The 26,926-nt window shown below is 43.6% G+C and overlaps 2 protein-coding genes across 4 annotated transcripts in view; both read left to right on the top strand.

Moving 5' to 3' along the window:
* Positions 1-5,147, top strand: part of ppp1r14ab (protein phosphatase 1, regulatory (inhibitor) subunit 14Ab) — a 14,042-nt gene extending 8,895 nt beyond the window's left edge. The window contains exons 2-4 of the mRNA XM_038973869.1: positions 2,938-3,018; positions 3,220-3,249; positions 4,210-5,147. Coding sequence (XP_038829797.1) covers positions 2,938-3,018; positions 3,220-3,249; positions 4,210-4,344 — 246 coding nt within the window. The 3' untranslated portion in view covers positions 4,345-5,147. The remainder of the gene's footprint in view (positions 1-2,937; positions 3,019-3,219; positions 3,250-4,209) is intronic.
* Positions 5,148-9,754: 4,607 nt separating this feature from the next.
* The window catches only part of exoc3l2b (exocyst complex component 3-like 2b), a 32,883-nt gene continuing 15,711 nt past the window's right edge, over positions 9,755-26,926 (top strand). For 2 of the 3 annotated variants that reach the window (XM_038974211.1, XM_038974213.1), the window contains exons 1-3: positions 9,755-9,869; positions 19,987-20,467; positions 20,619-20,845. In XM_038974211.1, coding sequence (XP_038830139.1) covers positions 20,007-20,467; positions 20,619-20,845 — 688 coding nt within the window. In that variant the 5' untranslated portion in view covers positions 9,755-9,869; positions 19,987-20,006. Of the gene's footprint in view, positions 9,870-15,806; positions 16,074-19,986; positions 20,468-20,618; positions 20,846-26,926 lie in introns of those variants that run through there. The other variant, XM_038974212.1, reaches the window with a different exon arrangement.

Consider the following 26,926-nt stretch of genomic DNA (forward strand, 5'->3'; position numbering starts at 1 on the left):
AATTGGTGAATATACAGCATGTATAATTGAGCATTACAATAATTATTTTTTATGTTATGGTATGAATTAAGATGTTTTTACAGAATAGATCTGCTGGTGTCCACAATGTGTCGTTTTACTACATGTATATTACTATGCCATGTATTACACACGTACCACACAGAACCAACAACATGTATGAGACTGTTTGTGGACTTGCTCACGTGGCTGTGTTTCTCTATGCCTGTGTCTGTGTGTGTGGGGGCAGTATGAGACAGTATTTCATTGGCATTTGGAGTTGAAAGAAAGGTCAGGGATGCCTGGGTAGGAAGGGACTGCTTGGATCTTCCTGGACGGACCTTTACACTACCGGCATCAGAATCGCTAAGTCGTCCGCCCCCACGACACCCACAGACAGACCCCAATGGGGCTGGTTAACCTTACTGCTGAGCATTCCGGTCAGACTGAACTCTCTATGGCCTGTTGTGTCACTAGTCAACACGTCTCACACCTATGCTGTCTGTGTTGTGTACTGTGGTTGATGTTTGGATTAGGTTCTGAAGACAGCCTTCCATCTAGTCTACAGTGGTATTTGCAGTCGTCTTCACCAATTTCCATATTTTGTTATTCAAAGAATCTCTGCCTTACCAAAAAGGGCAATAAAAACCGATCGGGGTTCATTTTTGGCTCAGTATGTTGATAGCAGCACATCATGAATAATACCCTTTGAATGTGCTGTTTGTGCCAATGAGCCGACTTGCCCCAAGGGAAAAATAAATAAGATGGAATCTCACCATGCGACTCTTGTTCCGTGTTTGGCTAGAAATCACTTTGGAATGCCGTTCAGCATGAGATAAGTAGTTTAGATAAAGTGTGTTTTGGTGACAACAGCATTTTATACTGAACAAAAATACAAACAACATGTAAAGTGTTGGTCCCATGTTTCATGAACTGAAATAAAAGATCCCAGAAATGTTCCATACGCACAACAAGCTTATTTCTCTAAAATGTTGTGCACAATTTTGTTTACATCCCTGTTAGTGAGAATTTCTAATTGGCCAAAATAATCCATCCACCTGACAGGTGTGGCATATCCAGAAGCTGATTAAATGGCATGATCATTACAAAGGTGCACCTTGTGCTGGGGACAATAAAGGCCTCTCTAAATTGTGCAGTTTTTCACACAACACAATTGGCATGCTGACTGCAGGAAGGTCCACCAGAGCTGTTGCCAGAGAATTGAATGTACATTTCTCTACCATAAGCCAACGTCATTTTAGAGAATTTGGCAATACGTCCAACGTCCAGTACGTCCAACCACAGACCACATGTTTCCACGCCAGCCCAGGACCTCGACATCCAGCTTCACCTGCAGGATCTTCTGAGACCAGCCACCCAGACAGCTTATGTAACCGTGGGTTTACACAACCGAAGAATTTCAGTAGAAACTGTCAGAAACCGTCTCAGGAAAGATCCTCTGCATCTCAGGAAAGATCTCCTCGTCCTCACCAGGGTCTTGACCTGACTGCAGTTTGGTGTCGTAACCAACTTCAGTGGGCAAATGCTCACCTTCGATGGCACGCTGGAGAAGTGTGCTCTTCATGGAGGAATCACGGTTTCAACTGTACCGGGCAGATGGCTTGTATGGCGTTGTGTGGGCGAGAGGTTTGCTGATGTCAACGTTGGAAACAGTGCCCCATGGTGGCGGGGGGGTTATGGTATGGGCAGGCATACGTTACGGACAATGAACACAACTGCATTTTATCAATGGCAATTTGAATGCACAGAGATACCGTGACTAGATCCTGAGGCCCGTTGTCGTGCCATTCATCCGCCGCCATCACCTCATGTTTCAGCATGATAATGGTGCACGGCCCCATGTTGCACAATACCTGGAAGCTGAAGATTCTTCCACACCAGATACTGACTGGTTTTCTGATCCACTTTATTTTTTAAAGGTAACTTTTACCAACAGGTGCATATCTGTATTCCCAGTCATGTGAAATCCATAGATTAGTGCCTAATGAATTGATTTTCAATCTACTGATTTCCTTATATGAACTGTAACTCAGTAAAGTCTGAAATTGTTGCGTTATTTATATTCTTGTTCAGTGTAGTTAATGATCTGTGAAAATGTCCCAAATGAAGTAAGTGCATAGACTGTTATACAAATAGTCTCTGCTTTCCTCTGAGAATTTGGGGGGGAGCTGAATGCACTGTTTGAGTATGACCGATTTAGGAGGCCGTGAGAAAGCGTAATGGATGCTATCTGTGATGGAGAATGTCTGGCCTTGATGGCGGTGGCTTCCGTCTTACAGCATACCTAGACTAGTAGTAGCCAGGGTGGTGGTTCGTTCTCTCTCTCTCTTCTCCCTCCCCCACTGTTTTTGTCTCTTCTGTCTCTCCCTTTCTCTCTTCTCCTCAAAGGCATATCCTCACATGCAGTGTTCCTACTGAAACTAAATCCTACGATTTATGGAGGCACTTTGATGACTGACTCCAATAGCGGCGCAGCCATCTAAATAATATATTTTTTTTACCAAATCATCCTTATCCCTTTACTGCCAGCCCACGCGTCAAGCATTCTGCATCATGCATATGATGACTCAACAGCCGACATGGACGGACACACACACACACTGCAGTGCTTCAGGGTCTGTGAATATCTCAGGGTGTTGCACTCTAAAAACACGCGCAGCTTTTCCTCTGTGTCTGTAAGACCCACGGAACTCAGAACAAGGCAAGACCTGTATTTTTGTCCTTTAGTGAGTGACCTATATATTATATGCTCGTATCTGAGCCTGTCCCTTACATATAATGGGGTATGTGATAGCTGTATGTTAGTATACTGCCCCTGGGCAGAGTTTAGTGGAGGATGCCCAGGGCAGTATCCTAACATGCAGCTACAGGATGTAGTGGTGGATGGGTGGACAGTTTGACTGACGCTTGTGTCACCAGGAGGAGGAGATGCCAGAGGAGGTGAACATTGACGAGCTGTTAGACCTGAAGAGTGACGAGGAGAGAACGCACAGGCTCCAGGTATACTGTCCTACTCACTAGCGAGATCATCTGAAGACATCATTTGATCAATTTAAAAACTGTGTGAACAAGTTGTACTGTTTTTGATTGTGGGACTAACAGTAATAGCTGCAGATTTGGTTGCTGTTGCAAATATATTGTTTCAGCAGCAGGCTGGCCAGTTGAACTAAAATCTTATTTGGTCTGGGGATTTTTTTCCAGGAAATGTTTCACACCTGCAATAACACAGAGGTAAGTGAGGAAGTCTATAAACAATAGTAATATCTAACAATATGTTTAAGATTGTTTTGGGTAGTATTTTATGCCATTAATGTTCCCGAGACTGAGTATATAGACTGTCACGGTGAAGGGACCAATCAGAGAACAGGGTTACAATGTCATTATAATGGACCAATCAGAGAATAGGTTTATGATGATGTCATTATTTAGGTATCAACATTTCAAGAAATTCCCTGGTTTTCCAGAAGTCCTGGTTGGAGGATTCGGGATTTTTCCTGCTTATTCCCTCCTGATTTCGGGGGGAAACCAGGGAATTCATTGAAAGTTCCCAGAACTTTGTGACACTGGTCCCTTACAATGATTACAAAATCATAACCTGCTATCTGATTAGTCAATATGAAGGGACCAATCAAGAGAACAGGGTTATGACTATGTCATTATTAAGGTTGCAAAATGACTAATCAGATGGCAGGTTATGACAATGTTATGATGAAGGGACCAGTCAGAGAACAGGGTTATGATGTCATTATAAAAGGACAAAATCACCACTGATCAAGTCTGGGTTGAGTCCCACCCAAGTCATGAAAAGTGTGACTTGAGCCAAGTCCTAAACTCCAGTACTACAACACCGCCTTCCTCCCTCTCTCTGTCACCTCCTTGCTCCCTCTCTCTGTCACCTCCTTGCTCCCTCTCTCTGTCACCTCCTTGCTCCCTCTCTCTGTCACCTCCTTCCTCCCTCTCTATGTCACCTCCTTGCTCCCTCTCTCTGTCACCTCCTTCCTCCCTCTCTCTGTCACCTCCTTGATCCCTCTCTCTGTCACCTTCTTGCTCCCTCTCTGTCACCTCCTTCCTCCCTCGCTCTGTCACCTCCTTGCTCAACATTACCAGCGCTGTGTATCACGGCCGCTCACTGTATCCGTTCTGAGCATGTTTCATATGATGACCGATTGCCCTTCTTCCCTGCTCACACAGGTTTTCATCAAGGAGCTGGTGTTGAAACTCCACGGGCTGCAGAAACAGGAGGACCTCCACAACGATGGCATCGAACAACCCCAGCTACACATCTTCCCCAACCGGCAAGACTCTGCAGACCGAGAGGTGATCTGAAGGCCCTGTTATGTTACCCTTCAAACCCAGCACCCCATTCCCCAGCCCGATGTCATGGACCTTTTCTGAAAAACATGCATAACATTGAGTCTTGCGGGTCTATACACTTTGCGCTACACACTGTCAAATACACATTAAACAGCTAGCCAGATCTGACCACTTATCAGAAACATTGCAGACACCTTATCTGTCCACACACACACCACAATGCACAGGCAGTCCACGCAACATTTGGACCTGTACAATGTCATATGAATTATGTTTTATTTTTGTTAACTTATAAAGTGTCTGAATTGTGTGAAACAGGCTGCTTCTCTGTTGGGTCGCTACTGCTACTTGTGTTCTGTGTTTCCTCGAATTGTTCTGCTGTTCTATCTTTTTGTCCCGTACATTGTATAATGCTTTTATTGGAAAACCCATGAAGGTATCAACTGTTGGTCTGTGTCTTATGTTGTGAGATGCACCTCTGATTCTGTTTAGCTCATAAACCATAGTCAAAGAGTCCAGCAACATACTGTAGATACCAGTGTCAGTCTGAAGGTAAGAAAGACCACTAAGCTTTCATATATCCCAATGGGTTAGTCAATGGTACCTGGCTACAAGCAGGCCTACCATCTTTTCAAATTGTATCCATCAACATGAGACAATAGTTCATGTGGTCAAGTGGAAGAAGAAATCTCTCTCTCTCTATATATATATATATATATATATATATACTGTATATATATTAAAAGGGGGAGAAATATTGTGTTGTGATATTCCCAATGATTTTCATGACCGTATACATAAAGCTACAAAGGATATTTTTCATGAAGACCAAGCAGTATTGCTTGGTAGGTTGTCAACTGTCACTCACAAAGTGTGTTTAGGCTAGCTATTACGGAAAATGTAAGATAACATTTAATCTGTTCGGCAAAACCAGGTAATTTATTTCTTACCAAAGTGTTTGTAAATCTATAGATGGAGTGCTGAGGATTTTCAGTTGGCTAAAGGATAGTACCCCAACTGCTTTACTGTGCCCACCAGATACACAATGTTTCCTAACATTTTGTTTTGCATCATTTTCAACACGGTTTGTAAATGTGTAGTTCTCTGGCTGGTTGTGTTGCTTGTATATTGGTTTGAATAGATTTTAAATTCAGCTTTTCCAAGAGTAACTTTAAATCTTTAGGATTCATACAGTATAGTGTTTTATAGATTAGAGGCTGTATTTACATATTACCGCAACATAGTGTTGGCCAATGTGTTTTTTTTTATTTAATTTTTTTTTTTTTTAGATATGACTTATGGCTAAACAGCGCCCTCTCCTGGCTAAATGTACTGAGCAGTAATTTACAACAACATTACATTTTGGCGTGACAGTCTACTCTACACACCTTTTGGAAACAGGGTGTTTATGTAATCCAATAAGGGTCAACCCATTTACCATCACTGTAAATAGATTGCTAGGGTGTGACTGAGGGTAGACAGATAGTAGCCTATGATGCTAAGTGAAGTGTCAGTGCAATGATGCATGTAAAAGCAGAGACGGGTCAGATTTTTCAAGCACCCATAACTTGATCACAGCAATCCTACAGTATTAACTCTTACTCAATCCAGTCCAATACTATCTAATCTGACAGACGGTCATGGTTCATTGGAATAGCCTGTAGATGGCAGGAGAACACAAGTCAACATTTCCTTTCTCATTGTATTAACGAGGAGACGGGACACCATCGAGTCAGCTTCAGGAACGTCTTTAGTAAGATAAAACCAGATATGCTTACAGAGCATTATGGGTACTGTAGTACATCATGCTACACCTCCTTTTAGCTCAGCATCATGCTACCGTCATTAGCCTCAATTTCCCAATTTACTGTGGAATTTTGCATTGCTCAAAAACGCTCTTGTGTATGTATATGCCTGTTTGTTGCTGAAGCTTGTCTGATCCACCAGTCACAGACCAACCAGGCTCCTCGTCACCTTCACAGTTGTGTTGTGTGTGTGTGTGTGCTGTCAACATACCTTTGACTATATTTGTTGTGTAAACATGACAAATTCCACCTGGAATTAAGGACTTCTGGTCTGTAAGGTGCATATTTAGAAATGTCGTCATGTGTCGTGTCATGATCATGGAATCAGATGAACTTGTGAAGTGAACTTTCCCCCTTGACAGTCATGATGGTTTGGTATAAGGGTCGTTCCACGAAATTAGTGCCTTTTGCGTCCCTTTGCTATTTTAAGTAGAAATTGTGCGGCAATATTGAATTTTAAAAGCCGGTTATATGAATAAATGTGCCCTTTAATATAGACCACATAGATAATTCAATACATCTGATTTTAAATACGAATAAAGACTAACTAAAGCGCCAAAATTCAGCATTTTGACACCCTCTGTGACTTCTAGGAACCCGCTTAATCCCCACATTTCTCTTAAGTTTTCACCATCCTTGTAAAACCCTAGTTATTTTGTTGCTTCGACAAAGTCAATTCTGAAAATTCTTATTTATTTCATGTGATTAGCGATTCATTTATGTCTGTCCCTCATTTTAAAGTCAACCCTGTTAGGTGAACTGAACTCTCGTTTTAATGTAGTGAAACTATTCCTTTTCAAATATATTTTTTTCAAAATAAACATTGAACATCTAATAGTCAAACCATAGTGTAAAAACAGGTGAGCTGGTTCTACTCTTTTTGGCCATTTTCTGGTGTTTTGTGGTGGGAAAATGAGCGGGTCGAACATAACATGTCAGCCCTGTTACCCATAGTTAGACAGGCTATAAATGTAACATAAAATGTAATGTCAGTCCTGTTGCACACAACGAACTTCCATTCCCCCATCACACGGGAATTTACATCTGTTTTAAGATGAAATAATCAATCCTGTTACTTAATAGGCACTTAATATAGTCTCTCTTTTTTTTACCTCTTGAAATGGGGAAACACATTTTTTCTGTGCTCTTTATGACAGAATGTTAAAAATAGGTGACTACTCAAAAGGCACCCAATTGGTGGAACAACTGATAAACCATTGTACAGTTGAAGTCGGAAGTTTACATACACTTAGGTTGGAGTCATTAAAACTCTTTTTTCAACCACTCCACAAATGTCTTTTTAACAAACTATAGTTTTGGCAAGTTGGTTAGGACATCTACTTTGTGCATGACAAGTAATTCTTCCAACAATTGTTTACAGACAGATTATTTAACTTATAATTCACTGTATCACAATTCCAGTGGGTCAGAAGTGTACATACACTAAGTTGACTGTGCCTTTAAACAGCTTGGAAAATTCCAGAAAATGATGTCATGGCTTTTGATAGGCTAATTGACATCATTTGAGTCAATTGGAGTTGTACCTGTGGATGTATTTCAAGGCCTACCTTCAAACTCAGTGCCTCTTTGCTTGATGGGAAAATCAAAAGAAGTCAGGCAAGACCTCAGAAAAGAATTGTGGACCTCCACAAGTCTGATTCATCCTTGGGAGCAATTTCCAAACCCCTGAAGGTACCACGTTCATCTGTACAAACAATAGTATGGAAGTATAAATACCATGGGACCACGCGGCTGTCATACCGCTTAGGAAGGAGACACGTTCTGTCTCCTAAAGATGAACGTACTTTGGTGCGAAAAGTGCAAATCAATCCCAGAACAACAGCAAAGGACCTTGTGAAGATGCTGGAGGAAACAGGTACAAAAGTATCTATTTCCACAGTAAAATGAGTCCTATATCGACGTAACCTGAAAGGCCGCTCAGCAAGGAAGAAGCCACCACTGCTCCAAAACCGCCATAAAAAGCCAGACTACGGTTTGCAACTGCACATGGGGACAAAGATCGTAGCTTTTGGAGAAATGTTCTCTCTTCTGATGAAACAAAAATATAACTGTTTGGCCATAATGACCATCGTTATGTTTGGAGGTAAAAGGGGGATGCTTGCAAACCGAAGAACACCATCCCAACTGTGGAGCACGGGGGTGGCAGCATCATGTTGTGGGGGTGCTTTGCTGCAGGAGGGACTGGTGCACTTCACAAAATAGATGGCATCATGAGGCAGGAAAATTATATGGATACATTGAAGCAACAGCTCAAGACATCAGTCAGGAAGTTAAAGACTTGGTCGCAAATGGGTCTTCCAAATGGACAATGACCTCAAGCATACTTCCAAAGTTGTTGCAAAATGACTTAAGGACAACAAAGTCAAGGTACTGGAGTAGCCACCACAAAGCCCTGATCTCAATCCTATAGAAAATGTGTAGGCAGAACTGGAAAAGCATGTGCTCGCAAGGAGGCCTACAAACCTGACTCAGTTACACCATCTCTGTCAGGAGGAATGGGCCAAAATTCCCCCAACTTATTGTGGGAAGCTTATGGAAGGCTACCCGAAATGTTTGACCCAAGTTAAACCATTTATAGGCAGTGCTACCAAACACTAACTGAGTCTATGTAAACCTCTGACCCACTGGGAATGTGATGAATGAAATAAAAGCTGAAATAAATAATTCTCTCTACTATTATTCTGACATTTCACATTCTTAAAATAAAGTGGTGATCCTAACTGACCTAAGACCGGGATTTTTTACTCTGATTAAATGTCAGGAATTGTGAAAAACGGAGTTTAAATGTATTTGGCTAAGGTGTATGTAAACTTCCGACTTCAACTTTAAATGTATTTGGCTAAGGTGTATGTAAACTTCCGACTTCAACTGTATCATGAACCAAGGATCAATGAGTTATTGGTTGATGGTTCATGCTCCTAAAGACTGAGGCTATTATGTAGGCTGGACAAACAGTATACAGTAAAGGGTTAGAATACCAAGTGCATTGTTCCACAGCATCAATACATCCTAAAGTCTCACAGATGCTCAAAGCACATAAACAAACATGGGGCTCAAACAAAGAGCGTACACATGACCTCTATGACCACATCCGTGTGTAGGTGTGTTCATTGCAGAATACGTTCATAAACAAAGTGCAAGACAACGAGGTAACGGGAGAATACTCCAAAACAGATCCGTTTCAGCTCCAGAATACTCCAAAACAGATCCGTTTCAGCTCCATGTGGGCTCGCTTCCATCCTGATTGCCAGCGGATAGGGCTTAGGGGGTAGCCTAAGGTTAGTGACTTAAAATAGACCATCTCTATGAAAGGGGTGTTTCAACATACATATGGGTCTAAAACAAACAAACAAATGAATATACTAAATGAAAGTCTAGCCACAATAACCAAAGGCAATTAGTATAATCAGCCTCTCTCCCTGAGGGGCCTGTATCTCGCTGTGGAGGAGGAGGCGGTGGGGGGGGGCAAAAATGGGATGGCCCGCTTCCTCAGGAAAAAGCATCTTGCGCTATAGCCAGGAAATGGCCAACGCCAGCCCTGGAGTCCAGACGAGCCTCTGGAAAAGAGAAGCAGGCATTACTTCTGAGCTGTCGGACCTACGAGGACACAGCAACTCACACACACACTTCGACCAGTTACATTGCCCGTGTGGCCCAGGGATGCCACTGATGTGAGAACCACAGGGATCCTCTTCTTAACAGCATAACAAGGTAAGAGCTGGACTCTGGGCCCGGGTGAAACCATGAGACTTTTCATCTCAGTTTCATGTTGTCCGGGGTGTCCCTGGTCTGGCTGGGCTCCAGTCAGAGCTCCCCTCGGAGGCAAGTGTCCTCACCCACTCATAGAGAGCAGAGCGGAGACCAATGAGAGACCAGTGAGCGGCGGTATTCAGTGGATGCTTTCTTTTAAGAGTCATACAGTATGTCACTGTTGTTTCATGTATAGTCTGTATGGTATGTTTATGCATCTGTTGTTGTGTCTCTACTATAGTCTATGGAATAACGTCATTTAAATACAACTTCCTCCAAGATCAGTATTTTGTTAGCATGTTGATAATACGTACAGGGCTCCAAAGCCTTGTGGATCAGGAAAAGCCATGCCTAGATAACTACATGAATATACATACAGATCAGATTTTCTTAACGTTTAGTCCATCTAGAAACATCCCACATAGTGGACGACCCACAGCTGTTCATCTGTTGGATGTTTTGATCATGTTATATCTGGCTAAGTAAAACAATGTAACTGAATTCTGTGGGTGAAGCTGTAACTCTGGTGCCGTTTTAACCAATGTTTCAACGGTATGAATGCCTTGTTTGATGCGGTGTAGTAAATTTGAACTACACTGACCGCTGACCACATGTCCAGTGTTGAGGGAGCAGCCGTCTGATGATTCATTGATGGTTATCTGAGCGTCCATCAGGGAATCTCTGTTGTCGTCTGCACTGTTTGTTCCTGCGTGTTTGTGACTCATGCACGGTCACGGGAAAATCAAAGTCACTTTTTCTAGAAACATTAGAGCAACAATGACAAAGTCTAAAGATGAGTCGTATGAACAGTAGCTTAATATAGGCCTACAGTCCTATTTTTGATTGTTTAACCTTTATTTAACCAGGAAAAGCCCATTGAGACCCAGTCTCTTTTTCAAGTGGCCTGTATAAGCCTTCTTGTGAGATGTCTTACAGTGAGGCACTATGTAACCAGGGCCCCCATTATTCACTCCTTAATACAACTGTGGGCACCGGTACACCTAGGCAATTCAAGTTTGGACAGTTCAAAGGAACAAGACCTGTTCCCACTAGGGATTTCAATGTTGAACGATCTGACCAGTACTTCAAAACGTATAATGTAAGAGTTTCTGTCTGGCCTTAATGATGCTACATGGTGTAATATAACCTACTATAGTAGTCATAGCAGTCACAGTACCATATGAGAGATAGTACAATGTTTTCAGGCTATAAAGTGTGTTAAGTGGATAACTACACTGTTACAAATGTGTGCTTTGCAACAACAAAACTAGTGACAACTGAGCTGCCACCAACTTGAAGGAGATGAAACCTTAACTTTGATGGAGTATTGAAACACATAATCCTTATGATGTTTTGAATCCTGTCTATTGCAGAATTAGATACTTTTTCTGAAATGTCTTCATGTTTAATATTGTTTTATATATTTGATAATTTGACATTATATACCTTTTTGGCAGGCATTGTCAAGTACAGTATTCAAACCACTAGCAGTAACTATAGTTTTTACAGCAAGTATTGCAGGATACTGTATTTGTCGCCACCATTTGAAGTTGGAAATATGGGAATGGGTTCTCTCATTATTGAACGTCAACTTTCCTGACGGTTCTGATATCCATTCATCATGATTCATTACACCTCATGGCACAACAAGCTGCTTATTAATACTAATAAAGAAATACATCTTTATTTTTTCAAACATGAATGCAACATTGTGTATATAAGAATGTCAACAAAAAAATATTACCCACAATCCTCTAAAAACAGAGCCACGTTGCAAGATAGGAAGTGCAAGGAGATTAAACCAGAGACTTCCAATGAGTTCAATAACTCAATTTTCTCTATCTTTGGTTATCCTCATAAAAGACACTTACATTTTGAGCAACATATTAAGTTGGATTTATTCTTAAATGTTTTGGTAAAATAACATTCGCTTCTGAATATTATTTTACTGTGTGGTTAAAATTCAAATAGAATTCCAATGTGTTTTGATGCTGCCTTTTACATGCACTGAAACAACAAAAAAGCGTTTTCACAACACTCTTAAAAAACCCAATATTCAGATTGAAGAATCACTTTGGCCGTTTCAGAGTACTTCTATTCATTTTTAAAACCCATTCAGTGTATCAGAACACTTCCATTGGGTTTACATTCAAACACCCCCCAAACACCAGATCTCAGCTTAGGTGCACTACTTTTCATGGTTTCATTACACAATCATGGCGTTTTGAGACGTTCTATTTTTACAGTGTCATATATCCAGTAAACAACAGCAAGCAATGCAAAACTTGACAAAAAAAAGAGCAACTTCATTCTCAACATCAGGGACAGAACTGCCTGCCAAACTGAGGACATGGTGGTCATGTTGCCAAGGTCAGCGGTACCAATGCCATGATTGAAAAAGAGTTTAACTCAGGAAGGAAAAGCTGAGACAGAGAGAGACAGAGACCAAAAGAGAAACATGGGATGTGTGAGAGCATACTGTACATAATTACATTTGTCACCAAGCCATTACAGCACACCCTTTGATAACCACAATGGTTCTGTGGGATACTTTTTTTATCCTTTTTTTCCTACAGTCTACATTACAATTGACTCGCCTGCTGAGTGATGAGCTGGCTACATCCCTCTGCCGTCCACCTGAATTAGCATTGAATTAGAACACTCTGAACCTCTTTGGGTCAGGGAACGAGTTTGACGTCTATCCGCTCCCCAGATGGGTGAATCGTGAAGGCACCAGGATGCTACCTACTGCAGTCAGCGCGAATAAAGGATAACCGTAATTCCTCCTGTGCTGTTGGCTGTGTGTGTTTGAGTGGGACAGGAGACAGATTGATGCACTGAGACTGGTGAACCGAGAGGGCATTCAATAGAGGCCCTTCACTCAGTGTGGGTTGGTAGAGGTGCTCCGAGGGGGCTTCCCGTGGCCTGTGTGGGGCGATCAGTGCAGGATGCAGGCAGGCTATGATTGGAGCGCCCCCCGCCCCCCCCCGTTGTTCCCACACACAGGTGCTACCTTGTGGAAGGTTACATAACCATGACGACAAACAAGGAAAATGTCCTGATTGGCCAGAGAGGGTGACATGGTGAATATTTTTCTTGAATTCACATGAAATTCATGTTAGTTGACAACTTAACAAAATTGTAAATCAAAACTAGACAATGAACTGACGTCTGCGCCTAGTGTCATCCAGCCTTGAGTGGTTTGGCAGTGGTTCCAGGGACATACCAGCGGTCTGTGGTTTTGGAGAAACACACACAGAGAGGGGTTGTGTGGACAGAGTGGTTTATAAAGATTTGTTTTTAGTATCTTTTAGCTTATCCTGAAGAAAAATGTTACCTGCCCATTTGTCAAACATGTGAATGCAGATGCCACTGCACAATATGCATGGGTTGAGAATGTGAAAGTTAACACAGAAGACGGGAACCCTTTTCTAATAGCATACAATCTTGTTTGCTTAGGAATTCCAGAACCTCAGTGGCAGAGCTTCTACATCAAGAAATATTGAGCTACTAGAGCTGCCCTCATTCTTTTGCCTATCTTTTCAATCCTAGAGTGAAAGCCGCTGAGATGATAGAGATATGGAATCCATTCCACAGTCATGAAGATGACCTAAAGATAACTCACTATCTAAAACCAAAATAATACTTGGGGGCCGTTACGAAACCGCTGAAACACTGCCAAGGTGAACTGTAGTGACAGCTTGGGGAAAAGGATAGAGAGACAGAGAGAAAATGTTGTACTTAACAATGAAGAAGGCAATCTTATGCAGCGCTATGTCCTGTTCCCTAAAGCCTGAAATACACTCCAATTGCGGGCTCCTCTATATAGAAGCCAAGGCACACAAATAGCCACTCTGTATTCACAGCACACCTTAGATGTGCTGCCAGTGGCTATGTTTCCTGTCCCTCTCACCACCCACACGCCAATCAACAGGAACAGACCCAACTAGTGGTGTGCTCAAAGTGTTTCCACTCAGACAGATCCAATCACTGCTCTGTAATTCATTTGTTTGGCTATTTGGGACAGGACATTGGAGGACTCACTCAACGGAATGCTGAAAGGTGGCAAAGTTCATTCCAACTCTCATATCCATGCAGTACTTAGTCTCTACTTCCAGACACTGGAGCATACAGAGCACCCTGATTCTGGCCTGGGAGACTATTCAGAACTGTATTACATTGACGTTTTAGTCAGTTAGCAGGCGCTCTTATCCAGAGCGACTTACATAAGCAATTAGCATTAAGTGCCTTGCTCAAGGGCACATTGGCAGACTTTTCACCTAGTTGACTCTGGGATTCGAACCAGCAATCTTTCGGATACTAGCCCAACACGCTTACCTGCTAGGCTACCTGCCGCATATGGCGTGCAATCCATTTAGTGACATTCTCAAATTATCTCAGCCAGGGTAAATCCTTGCTGTAGTGCACAGGTGTCAAACTCATTCCACCGGGGTCTGAGTGGCTGCAGGTTTTTCACTCCTCCCTTGTACTTGGTTGATGAATTAAGGTCACTAATTAGTAAGGAACTCCCCTCACCTGGTTGTGTATGGCTTCATTGAATAAGCTTGACACCCCTGGTGTAGTGTATCTTCATGCAACTCATTGTCTCTGACAAATAAGTTCTGGCATTCCAGCATGACTTAGCACTATGTGAGGTGGGGTAACTGAGTACACAACTGTCCTTAAAGAACTGCAGGCCAACTGCGTTAGCCAAGGTGACTGGTGGTGGCCACTCACTATTCCGGTTCAGAGTCTGTGTCCGGCAGCAGCCCAGGTTAATCAGTATCACCATCCATTTTCAAAGTCAAAATCACTAAAAGCTTGATGCTTGTTTGGTGAGTGTTGTGCAAAAAACACTTAAGAGAAACTATTCCTATTCTATAATTCATGTGTATTAGACTCTTTGACTTGCCCCCATGATTTAACCTTGTAGAACTTTAAGATGGTTTTCCAGGTCAGCCAGGCTGAAAGGGCACTCTCGGGACAATCCTTTGTTTATACATCAATACATCAGCGGCTAAGCTTTTCCCAATTGTTTACTGTACTCTCAGCCTCCCAGGCTCAAACTGATTTCTCAATGTTTTACTGAGTGCCAGAATTGAGAGTAAAACTGGAGTTTGTGTAGTCTGGGGTGCTTCGTACAACACCGCTCCAAACAATGGCGTCCTCATTGGCTGCCACAAATGAAATGTACCCCGCCATGACGCACTCGTACACAACTCCTATTGTCTTTTTGAGAGTGAACTGATATATATTTGAGTGACTTCCTCTCAGCATGTGCTGAGGCCGTTTGTTCTGGACAACTTACAGGCCAGTGAGGCCAGAGAGAAGGGCAGAGACAGGACATTGACCTTTCGAGGGATGTGCTCCATTCGTTCACAAGGCACAAGGTGAACGTTTGAGTTCAATCTTAATGGACATTTTCTTTTGGCAAAATATGTGTTAGGATTCAATTATAACTCTATAGCACCACCTACCCCACAATATTCCATCATGGAATATTGCCATCAGTGTTCATTATGATAGCATCCTATTTATGTAGACTGCAGAGGGTGTCACTCTCACAGAACAGACAAAGGTAGGCTTGCATAACACAATAATGCGATGCATAACACATTATAACATTTCGTCATGCATCTGTTTTGTGAATAAACTGTCTACATTCCTAATAAATCATCAGTCGGGATGACTGCCAGAAGCTCAAGCCATTGGCTGATCCTGGGTCATAATGTGACAGTGACGTAGCACTGTAAACCTGACTGGAAATTCCAGGGGAATCCCGTCTATGTTTTTTCTTCCATTAAGCAGAAGTATACTGTTTTATTGGAAACGTGCGGAAAAGACAACGTGGCATTACACGACTGTAAGAGAGAACGTATTAACTTGATTCTGACAGCAACTCTAGAGACCTCAGTCGCACTGCTGTCGATGCCTTTGCGCGATGCCAGGGTTGCTGCTCCGCGCCACGGCGATAGGCTCCTCGTCCAGAAGCCAGCCCACAGAAAATAAAGGGTGGACACTTTATAGAACTTTCAGCAGCGCACTGAGCGCAGCAGTCTCTCACCTGACGAGACAACCGTATCTTGGTTTGTGACTAGTTCTAGGATTTCACTTTTTATTGTATTTTTGGTGCAGGTTTTTAATAAGCGAGCAATCATGAATCATGTAAGTAGATTCATCTGCTGTGTGTTTCTCTGACTGTTATTGGATATTCATTATGATTTTGTCACTAATGGACTGACACTGATGACATTGACAAATGGCATTAACTTACAAACAGTAGTGTCTAGGGAAATGTGGTACATTTACACGTTGTTATTGTATTCATTATTTTTCAGTGTTGTTATGTTGTGTATGATTGTGTATGTTGTGTTGTGTATGATGAAACAAAGTGCTATATTTTAATTGAAAGGTATTTGCAGAGATCACCCCCGATTTTCAGTTTTTGTGTTATGTTTTGGTGGCAGTAGACTATGACAAACTACAGTTTGTAATACTAGACAATTTAACCCCAACAAATGTTAAATCACATTATCTGGTGTTACAATCTGTAGCTAGTTTTAGATTCCTGAATCTCTTGAAAATGATTGAGTTTTTAAAGAGTCAAGCTCAGGGTTCTGCATTGAGACTAATCTGATTCGTTCATAAATTCGTTCATAAATCATATTTATTCTACGAAGGTTGGGCCTGAGACAACCTTTGTGGAATAAATATTGATCAGAAAAGTCTCTAATGCTGAACCCTGAGCTTGACTCTCTTTATAAACTCAAGCATTTTCAAGAGATTCATGATGTATTCCTCTGCACTCTCAGGAGAATTTAACTCAAAATGAGCTGACTGTGACAGATTTTTTTCCTGCAGAAGAAAATCCAGAAAGTTCACTTCTGTTTTTGGGGGGGTCCCCTTCCTTTAGATCTGCTCACAGCCAGCAGTGTATTTAGACATGGGTCTACCAGAGAACAGTTAACAATTTACTGCCCTAAATATGTTGAAATATGGGACTTGTCATGGAAAAAACACAATCTTTGCCGAAGTCTTATAGGACTCACATAGCCATTGTGTTAGCTGTTGCAACTACTGAGCAATGCTGATGTGAAAGTGAGCTGCTTTGCTTCATCCCTTAATATGATCCTGATGACAGATAAGGTATTCGAGCTCATTGTTCAAAGCCAACACTGAGATTGGAAGCCTTGATTGAGATGAAATCTGGCCCATCAAGGACACTGAAGGGCGAAATCACCTGTTGATTCATTTTTCCTCGTAGATGAGGAAATAATTGAGGGGAAAAAACAGCCTTTCCAAAGTAATCGTACTTACTCGTACAGGTATTTCCTATGCTGCTAATATGTTTTATTGGATTCACATACCCATGTTGCCAGTCTCCATAACACCATCGCTCTCAGGACAGTTTCTGTCCTCAAGGAAAGTTACACAAAACTGTATGTTTTTGGGGCCCTTCCAACAATATTGGGACTCTCCTCTAACCACTGCCTTCATTGAGTGGCCTTAGGCCAGGATGGAGACGGAGAGGAGCCCCTCATATCTGCCACATCTTGACGGCAGGCCTGGCCTCTCTGCAGTAGCTTGATGCCCGCTCTCTCCCTTCTGACCTTCATAGAAGAGACAAGATGTCTTCAGAGAGGGGACTTTGGACCCAGTGAAGTCTTTAATTACACACTATTGTGTTCAGTTCAACAGTTCAAACTTATTCTAGGCCTTTTTCTTAGTCTCTAAAATGTTAAATAGCTGGAGGTCAAGCCTGAGTGTAGGCCTATTCAAGACATGAGATTAAAGAGGGTTGTTTGTTGATATGGCTAATAAACAACACATTGGCGTCATACATATCCAGCCAATCCAGAAGGACATGATGTACAAGCTTTTGAAGTTAATCTGTGTCAAGAGAGATGAGACCCTCGATAGTGTGTGTAAACAAAACAGAAATGCCTGGCCTGGCTGGTGAGTTGTGCCATTGGCCCGTTACAGAGGTGGAGGGGAGGAGACCAAGGGGGACCTGTCCCTTTTGTCTGCTACTTGGTCCTGGACGAGACAGGAAGTAGAGTTAGTCTGGGAAAGTGGTCCCCGTATCTCCCCCAGTGATCTAACTGCTGCTTTCATAATGGCTGCTCTGATTAGGTTATAATTAGAGCAGGAATTACAGTGGGGCTTTAGTAGCTAAGTAGATGAGGAGGTGTGGGAGAGCAGGGATGGACAACAAGGAGGGCTGTCTACGGGACCACTTGTTACAGCCGCTCTCAAAAAAGCTTATCGGACATCTGTGTTACTAGTGTCACCAACTGTCGCCAATGCTTACATAACTCGGTTTGTCAACATCATGCTTCATGTTGATGTCCCTCCGTGAATATCTGTGCATTTAGCAAGCCATTGTTCATGAGACTTTGTGTTTTCTACCAGAAGTCCAAGATAGGCCTATCATTTGCTTTGCAGAACTATTCAGTATCTTTTCAGTTTCCTTGTTGTCATGCCGCTAGTTGGGCTTGCTTCCTGTTGTTTGCTCATATGCATTTGCATTTTCTGCAAGTCATGACCTTGAACCAAATGGGTAAAATATAACTTCATTAGTAAGGGTGTGTAATAACACATTTATAACCAGAGTCATATGCAGGCCTATTCTGTCACATCACTTATATAGCCCTTGTATAGGCTAAGTCCATGTTGTGTAAAGAAAATAGAAATGGTTCACTGTTATATAATATCCCTTTCCACAAACAGGTCATCAGTTGTACGTTTCAGTCGTAGCAGTTTCCTTTGCCCCATGGTTACTTCCCCTCTCCAGACAGGTGGGTCTTTTTACAAGCTGGCGATCTGGTCTAAATAAGTACAGCTGTGTATAACGCTCTTATACGGTATCACAATATTCTCAGTGTGGTTCCCCTGGAGGTTGGCTCTCTAATTGCACAGGGAAATCCTTGAATGCTTAGCTACCCACATGGAAAAAGCATCCAGACGCATTGTCATTCTAAAACACTTAGGGAAGCCAGAAAACAATAGGTCCTCTTTAGGAATTTAAAACGCGCTGACCGTAATAATTTGTGTAAAGCTATTCACGTTATTGTGAAACATCATGAATCAAGTATTTTTTTAATCTGACATGGAATGTGTTTTAGAATATGTTATATCCAAGCTAATCATTCATCATGTTTGACTTAGTTTTTACTTTACCCAGAATTCATCAAGGAATTTTCATTGATTAGAACAAAATCAATACGTTTTTTTGTTTGTATCAAGTATCAGTAGGAGTAGGAGTAGGAGTAGGTAGGAGAGCATTGTAAATTGGTGAGCGTAGGATGTCTCAGCATTTTCAATTGATAAATTCAGGACTTCCCACTCAAATGTTCTCAAATGCCACTTTCATTTTCCCCAAATGAGGGCACGGAACGAGCGGCCTCCATCATTATCCCAAAGCTTTTGAACACACACACACAGAGGAAGTGATTCAGCGTTGTCCCTTCCCCTTGTCACCAGCCGTAAATATCGCAGGGCTCTCGGTGTGGCAGGAAGCCCATAGAGAGGAACAAATATGTTTTCTTGAAAAGGGTCAAAGGGCATCAAAGACTATAGCGCATAAACAAGTAGAACAAGGATCTGAAACCTAATAAAATAGGCCCAGATCCTGGATCTCAGCCACATGACCATGATAACATAGCACATGTATTCACAACCGATTTCCCACCAAAATGGAAGCAGGGTTAGGGTTTCCATGGTGATTCCTGTTTGGGTGGTAAGGCGGAAGGTTACCTGTTAATATTTTATCAGATAGACTCTTTATAGAGAATGATTGCTGTTAATCATCCAATATATGAACTCTCCCGTAACCCGACACAAGGGTGGGGCAGTAACATTGGGTGAACAGATGACTTATCTTAAACTGTATATCTGAGTTACTTTAGTATTAGCTGCGTCAGAAGAAATCTTATCAGGTAGCCTGGTATAATGAACAAAGAAAGATGTGTGACACTGTATTATCAGTTTCATTCAGGCCCAATTTAATGGAAGCATCTCTTGGAAAAGGTCCCCTGTAATCATTCCACATCTCTCTCTCTCTCTCTCTGTTCCTTAGTTTAACCCCCAAGTGGAAGCATGCCCATCCTCAAGAACCTCCCAGCGCGGCTGAAGGGAGGCAGCAGGGTGAACGGGGAGTTGGAGAACACGCGTGGCGAGCTGATCCTTCGCAAGATGAGCCTGAAGTTGAAATCCAGCGCCTTTGAGGTGCCCAGTGACAGTGAGGAATGGACTCAGGCGCACTCACTCCTGGACGGGGGCACACCACGAGACCGTAACCCCTTCGAGGACGAGGAGGATGAGAATGAGGCGAACGAGGAGAGACGTGGCGGCTCAGGGAGGAGTTCGTTCAAGGGCACCCTGGAACGCATCCGAGGCGTGTCCCCGCTGAAGACTCTGGGCAAGCTGGGCAAGGGGCTCCGTATGTCAGGCCGCAGTAAGGGCACTGCCACCCCTTCCCCTCAGGGGTCCGTTGCAAGCACCCCCACCTCAGAGAAGAAGAAGAAGGGCCGACGGAGCTCAGAGGGAAGCTTACTCAGGTACGAGAGGTGTAGAGAAAAGCTGTTGAGGAGTGGTTTAGTAGAGGATGTTGAGCTCAACCCACGTCTCCTATAACCTAACCCCCTTAAGATAAATAAAGGTTAAATCAAATAAAAAATTAACCCTTAACTCCCCCTCTTCTCCGCACAGATTTGCAGGGAAGTGCAGGGAGAGCCTTCGCAAGGAAAGCCTGCCCAACGGGGAGCTGTGCTCAGAGAGCGAGGGGGGCGACTCTTCCAGCCGCCGGCTCTCCTTCATGAAGATGGTGGGCCTGGGCAAGCTGAATAGGGGGTCCATGGCCGACCACTCGTCTCATGAAGAGGAGGTGGTGGAGGAGGAAGTGGTGGAGGAGGTGAAGCCAAGGGAGCCCCTCTCAGGTAAGGACAGCCCTCAGTGGAGCGCTGGGTTACTAAGGGTCAGCCAGTGTGCACTGTGATCCACTCTGAAGGATTCCAACGGGGGTCACATGATGACTGTCAATGACTGTTGATTGGTAATAGTAAGGTTATGCTAGCTCACCATTACATTTGAGGAGTTGAGATAGTGGTCAAATTAATGGAGATCGTGGCTGATAATAACCCAAACATTTCAACTGATATTTTGCCTTGGAATATATCACTAAATCACATTTTAACCAATGAGTAAAACCACTCCTGTCAACCACAACAGACAGAGATAGCTATGGCCAATGTTTACTTCAGTTCAGCTGGGCGTTCCATGTGTCACAGGTCTATGAAAGAACAGTGTCAGCCCCTTTTCCAGTAAACAATCATTCCCGCCATAATCCCTGCAGTATGTTACTATTTTCACAACGGAGATGATGTTGTCATTGTCTCAATGTCTGGGCTATTTTTGGACACTTTGGAAACAATGGGAGAAAGATGTCGATGGGATAGAGGAGACCAGGTCCAACTGGGCCACTGCTGAGAGATGCGGTCATTGCTATGCAGGAGGACCAACCAAAGGGTTTCCCACAGAAATGTTTGATGTAGGGTGGTGTTGTGGTGCTGTTGGGACTTTATTCACTATTACGCTGGCCTTCCTCGCCGTTAAATATGTGCTGTTCCGTTACCCACCTTTGTTCATTAAATGGCATCTCCGGTATGAAAGAGTATAATTAACACACAAACCACACTATGGGGTTGCTTGAAAAGCTACTCCATTATGCTTAGAATAACCAATGTTGGAGAGAAAAAAAGAAGGTTTTATTGAATACTTATTATACACTAAACATTGTCTAATGATAGGTCTGTTAAATATTTGTAAAGCACAGAACTTGATTCCGTGAGTGTGAACTTAACAACCCAGACCATCCCGACTATCCAGACTATCTCGACCATCCAGACCATCCCGACTATCCAGACTATCCCGACCATTAAGCTCTGAATTGTTAAGTTCACACTCACGGAATCAAGTTCTGTGCTTTACAAATATTACTCAGTAATGGTATTCCCCCATGTCAGCTCTGCTAGAGATCAGCTTTCATGTTTAATACCAACAGGTTGTGCCTGTCTCTCTGTGTGAGGAGGAAAGATAAGGCTTATGGTGGCAGCAACAGACCTGGGGTTTTTTTATTATAAAGAATGCAGAGGGCCAGTTAACCAGCTTTACAAAGAGCACAGAAACGTCTGAGAGCTCAGGATCAGACATGTTCACTCTTTGTCCTGGTCTTTCAGTAAGCAAGCGGTCCAAATACCATCTTATCACGCTCAAAATATCACTGAGATGTGTTGTTTACAGGCTGTTGACGTCATGCCTCAATTGCTAAGACCCAGAGGACACGTCACGCATTGCTAAGACCCAGAGATGCTGCTTCTTCGTGTTCATGCCATTTTACCTGCACCACTGGGCCCCATGACGTATCTGAGACTAGTGAAGCCGGACAGAATGGCTTTATCGCCTTAGAAATTCAGCCATACAGGCTGTCATATCAAAGCTTTACACCATTACACCTCGCCCCGGGGATCCATGCATGAGTGCCGTACGGAGAAAGTGATGAAAGAGCGATCCACAGAGGAGGAATGGGATGTGTGGTCCACTCTGTCCGTTTCAACCATGTGTGTTATTTCTTGGGTGAACCCCCTAGCTGACGCACAGCGAAGAGGCCTTTTTTGTTGTATATTTGACTGTGTTTGTTAGGGGAAAACACGGCGCTTTCTGGCATTGTTCTCTCAGCTGTCAGCACAAACTGTTGGTGGTTGTTAGCCCGCCCCCTTAAATCACAAAGACATGACCAGTAGGGAACTGTAGGTTTCTTTTATTCATTTCCTCATGCCACAAAACTGAAACTTCTCCTATTTTAAAGGTCTTTTCAGGGTTATGTTGAGGCTGGTAAATATTTAACACCATTTTCTTATTAAGAAACTAGCAGTAGCAGTAACATTCTCACCAGGCCATCCCTCTGTAAAGAGATGGGCCCTCCTTCAACATGGAACAAGCCTTTGTTCCTTGAGGCTGTTTGTTTCTGGACTGGTCCTTAAAAAAAGAGCCAGGAGCTAAGGAAAACAGGACGGACAGTTTATGTTTGTGGACATCGGTGTTGTGGCGTTCATTCCAGAAAGAAACCCGTATGTACTCGGCTAAGTAGACTGTGTGGCTGTGCTCAAGTGTCAGGAAATACCTCAGTAATGGAGAGTGAGTGGCTATTTAGACTATTTGCCAACTGTTTCAGACATATTGAAAGCAAAATGTTGATGATCCGCCAACCAAATATGCAGTGTGCTGATACTAAAGGATTCAAGACAGAATATAGACAAGAGAATACATACATGAACTACATTGAAACTAAGGACACATGTATTCATATGTGAAACCGCAGTACATCTTGCAACCCATCCGTGCCTTGAAAGTAAAGCAGTTCAATCTGTATAGTCTGAAAGAGCACAAAGCTATAGCAACCTCAACACTGCTCCCTGTACCTCCACATGGGATTTTCCCTTCAGTCTTCTTACAATCAGATGAGTGTGGCAACCAACCTGGCCTCAGGTATTCAGAAAGCTAGGGTCGGATTACAACATATTCTGTACCAAGCCCTCGGCCCACAGCCCCCTGTCCCAACCCAGCTCCCCTATCATCGTCAGCCCTAGCTGGTGAACCAGCTAACATGGTAGCCATGATCTCAATGCGTCATACCCCTCTGATTGGCTGGGTGGATCCACATTGGATTGTTCATAGCATCTGAGAGCGCCTTGATAACAGGGCCATATAGGACGTGCAGGCCACTGCCTCGTGAATGATTTCCAGGCCTTACCAAATGACAACCCCAAGGCCCCTGGACCATAAAACCATAGCTAGCGCTGGCTCATGTCCTGCAATAGCTGCTGTGAAAAGTGTGTCGGGATCCTAGCAACTAATGGCTATATTAGCCATGATGCAATGCATGCTGCTTCCTCTCATATTCAATATATGACCTTGAAACACAGCAGTTGTAACACTGTCAGTTTAAAGTGTCCGTGTGCCAAAGTAACAGGTGTTTTCATACCTCACTGTTGCAAAAAGAAATGCAGTATAACAAGCAATCAGTTAGTGAAATAAAAGACGAAGAAATGAAGCTGGGCAGAGCTGCCTTTTCTGCCAGAGTGACAACCCAGGGAGAGAACTTTTCCTATGATCTGATTAGTGTTTGTTTTGTTACTGTCAGTCGAATGTCCAGAGCAATGAGGAGAAAGGGGAATCTGAGTGCAGTGCACTACTGACTCCCAGGATGAGTTAATGTGATCAGTCCCAGCCCTGCTGGGATGTGTGCTGACGGCAGGGAGTGGCTGGGGAGGAGGCCTCTCTGTCTCTGGGCCTCCGCTCACTTCGTATAGACGCCATGTCACTCTCCGTCCGGAGGGACAACCAAGGCCTGGAGGGCTGGCCTGGAACCAAAGGCTTTCTCAGGACAGGGCTAGGACAGGGCCTGGCTCGCTTTGTTGTGGCTGAGCTTGGGATTGTGGAGAAAGGGATGGAATGAGAGGGTGGGAAGGGAAGGGGGGAACAGATTTGACCCAGCTGTGCCTGCAGGAATATGGGGGAGTTTGGTGGAGCTGTGTTGGATTGTTGGATGCTCCTCTGCTTATAAGATTTTTAGCTTTTGGAGGAAAATATTTATCTGCCTCGCACACGCTGAGATGTGAAGACAGGCAGGCTGCCTCTAGCCTGGTCCCATATCTGTTTAGCATCGACAACGACCATAGCAGTTGGCTCTACTAAAACACTAACAGATCTGGGACCAGGCTAGGCTGCTTCTGTTTAGATAAAGGCTGAATGTGTACCAGAGAATGGGAGAGGTTGAGGTTCTGGGAGAGGTTGAGGTTCTACAGCTCAGGTGTCCACATACAGTACCCATAGAAAGCCTGCAGAGGACTGAGGAGGTGGTGGGCGTAGATACTGGTCTTAGACTTTAGAGATACAGTCATTTATTTATTATAATTTTTTTGTTGTTGAACTTTTACCCCTTTTTCTCCCCAATTTCGTGATATCCAATTGGTAGTTACAGTCTTGTCCCATCTCTGCAACTCCTCTAGAGACTCAAGAGAGGCGAAGATACAGTTTAAAGGGAACATGTGATGCTGCTTTGAATTCACTGGAGAGAGAACTGTGGTTTTGGAGTCCAGGAAGGAGGCTCATATTTTACTTGCTTGGCACCCCGGGACAATATAGTGCTGCTAGGCTCTGAGCAGCATGACTGGAGATCGTCTCGATGGCAGTTCTACAGGTGCGTTCTTACCCTGCATCATTTGAATAGAGAGTACACTACATATCACTACATATTGATTTGACTCCTTTTGGGAATAGAAAAGCCCAACATTTCCCCCTAAATTCCTCAAGGTAAAGTTACATAATATCTGCCATAGCCGCAGCCTTCATAGAGATCCCATAGGCGGCCCTCGCAGCATTATAACTTTTGTGGTTTGCACTGAGGAAGGGTGGTGCCACTGCTGTACATTAGCTGGGTATGTTCTGTATGACAGGCTTAGGGGGCAAGTGCCTTGGAACAAAAGACCAGTGTTCCCATGTACTGTTTAGCTTAGCTAAGCGTCTGTGGAACTGCCCATTCCAGGCCAATCTGTGCTTTTAATGATCCCCGAATAGGCCGTCAAATCTGTGCAAAGCCCTCAAACATCTGGCGATCCAGTGCCGGTGTTATTTCAAGGGGACACGTTATAGGACCTCAACAAAAAAAAAACATCTCTACTAAAAGTGAGGGCCACTGACTTCTCACCTTAACGTGGTGATTGTGAGCAGGCCGAGCCACGGCGGACGGTTACTCCCTCTCTGTGACGCGTCGCCACCAGCCACACCATGCCAGGGCTCTGTCTGTGGGCAGACAACCATCATGTGGAAGACGTGGTGTCTTCCTATCACAAGGGAAGAGGAACAGTCATTTTCCACCTCCCGCTCTCTTTAAGGGAGATGTGCCTGGCTGTATTGTGTTTTATATTTAGCTGTCCTTCCGCTGCGTAGGCAGGCAACTTTGGAAATGATGGAGTGATGTTGGGGGGGGCGGGTATGGGCGGTGCCATGGCATCGCTGGGCGCTACTTCTCTTCCTCAAGCGGGACAGGGAAGGATGAGCAAGGCGGCAGGCCGGCAGCGGCGCGCCCCCGCATCCTCTAGTTCCTTTATGGGAACGGGGAGAAAAAACAGGCAACTCAGCACTGCCGTGGAAGCCGTGAGGTTCCCCGAACAGAGCGAGAGGGACGGTTATTTACACAGCTGATCTGTGACGCACCATAGCAGTGGTGCAATGTGCTTCGTAGGCCTATAAGAGAGAGTCCCCAAAGTGGTGTCATGTCACCGCCCCAGCCCCACACTTCCCTGCCCCTTTTCCTGGGGTTGTTGTGTTCAGTCACCACGCCAATTAAATGTAGGAGGAGGAAATTACTTCATTTCCTGCCATGCTGCTGGGCTGTGCAGGACAACAGCATGTGAATTGCTATCCGGCTGTCCAGAGACACAAATGACTTATGCAAGCAGATCGGGAGCCTTATTGAGTTTGAAACCTGATGCTGAGACACACAGCAGCCCATTCACTAGCATACAGTAAACAGACATGGCTGACTCCTCCTGCTTCTCATCAGACAGCTAACCTTCTCCTCCCAGTGCTGTGCTCATGCCCCAGTCGCCTCACTTGGGCTGGGTGGTATGCAGAGACAAGCATCTCCAAACACTCTAGGACACAGTGATTCACTACACTGACCCCTCTAATCACATTGTGTGATTACTGTAAAAACTGTAAAAACTCTACCTACCCCCTTGCACTTATCACACAGAATGTGTAAACAGCTCTTTGAGTTTTCTTTTGTGTAAACTATTGTTACACAATAGCGCTCCATGCATGTTACACAAGCAAGCATTCAATGCATGTATGTTTTTTGCCAAACTGTAGTTAGCTGCTTTGGGTGTAAGGGCTGGCTTTGTAGGTGTAGTTGTACCGTACTCCGTTAGCTTGGGCCCACAACTAGCTCACCTTCA

This window comes from Salvelinus namaycush, chromosome 34, assembly GCF_016432855.1.
Source record: "Salvelinus namaycush isolate Seneca chromosome 34, SaNama_1.0, whole genome shotgun sequence".
Lineage (NCBI taxonomy): Eukaryota > Metazoa > Chordata > Actinopteri > Salmoniformes > Salmonidae > Salvelinus > Salvelinus namaycush.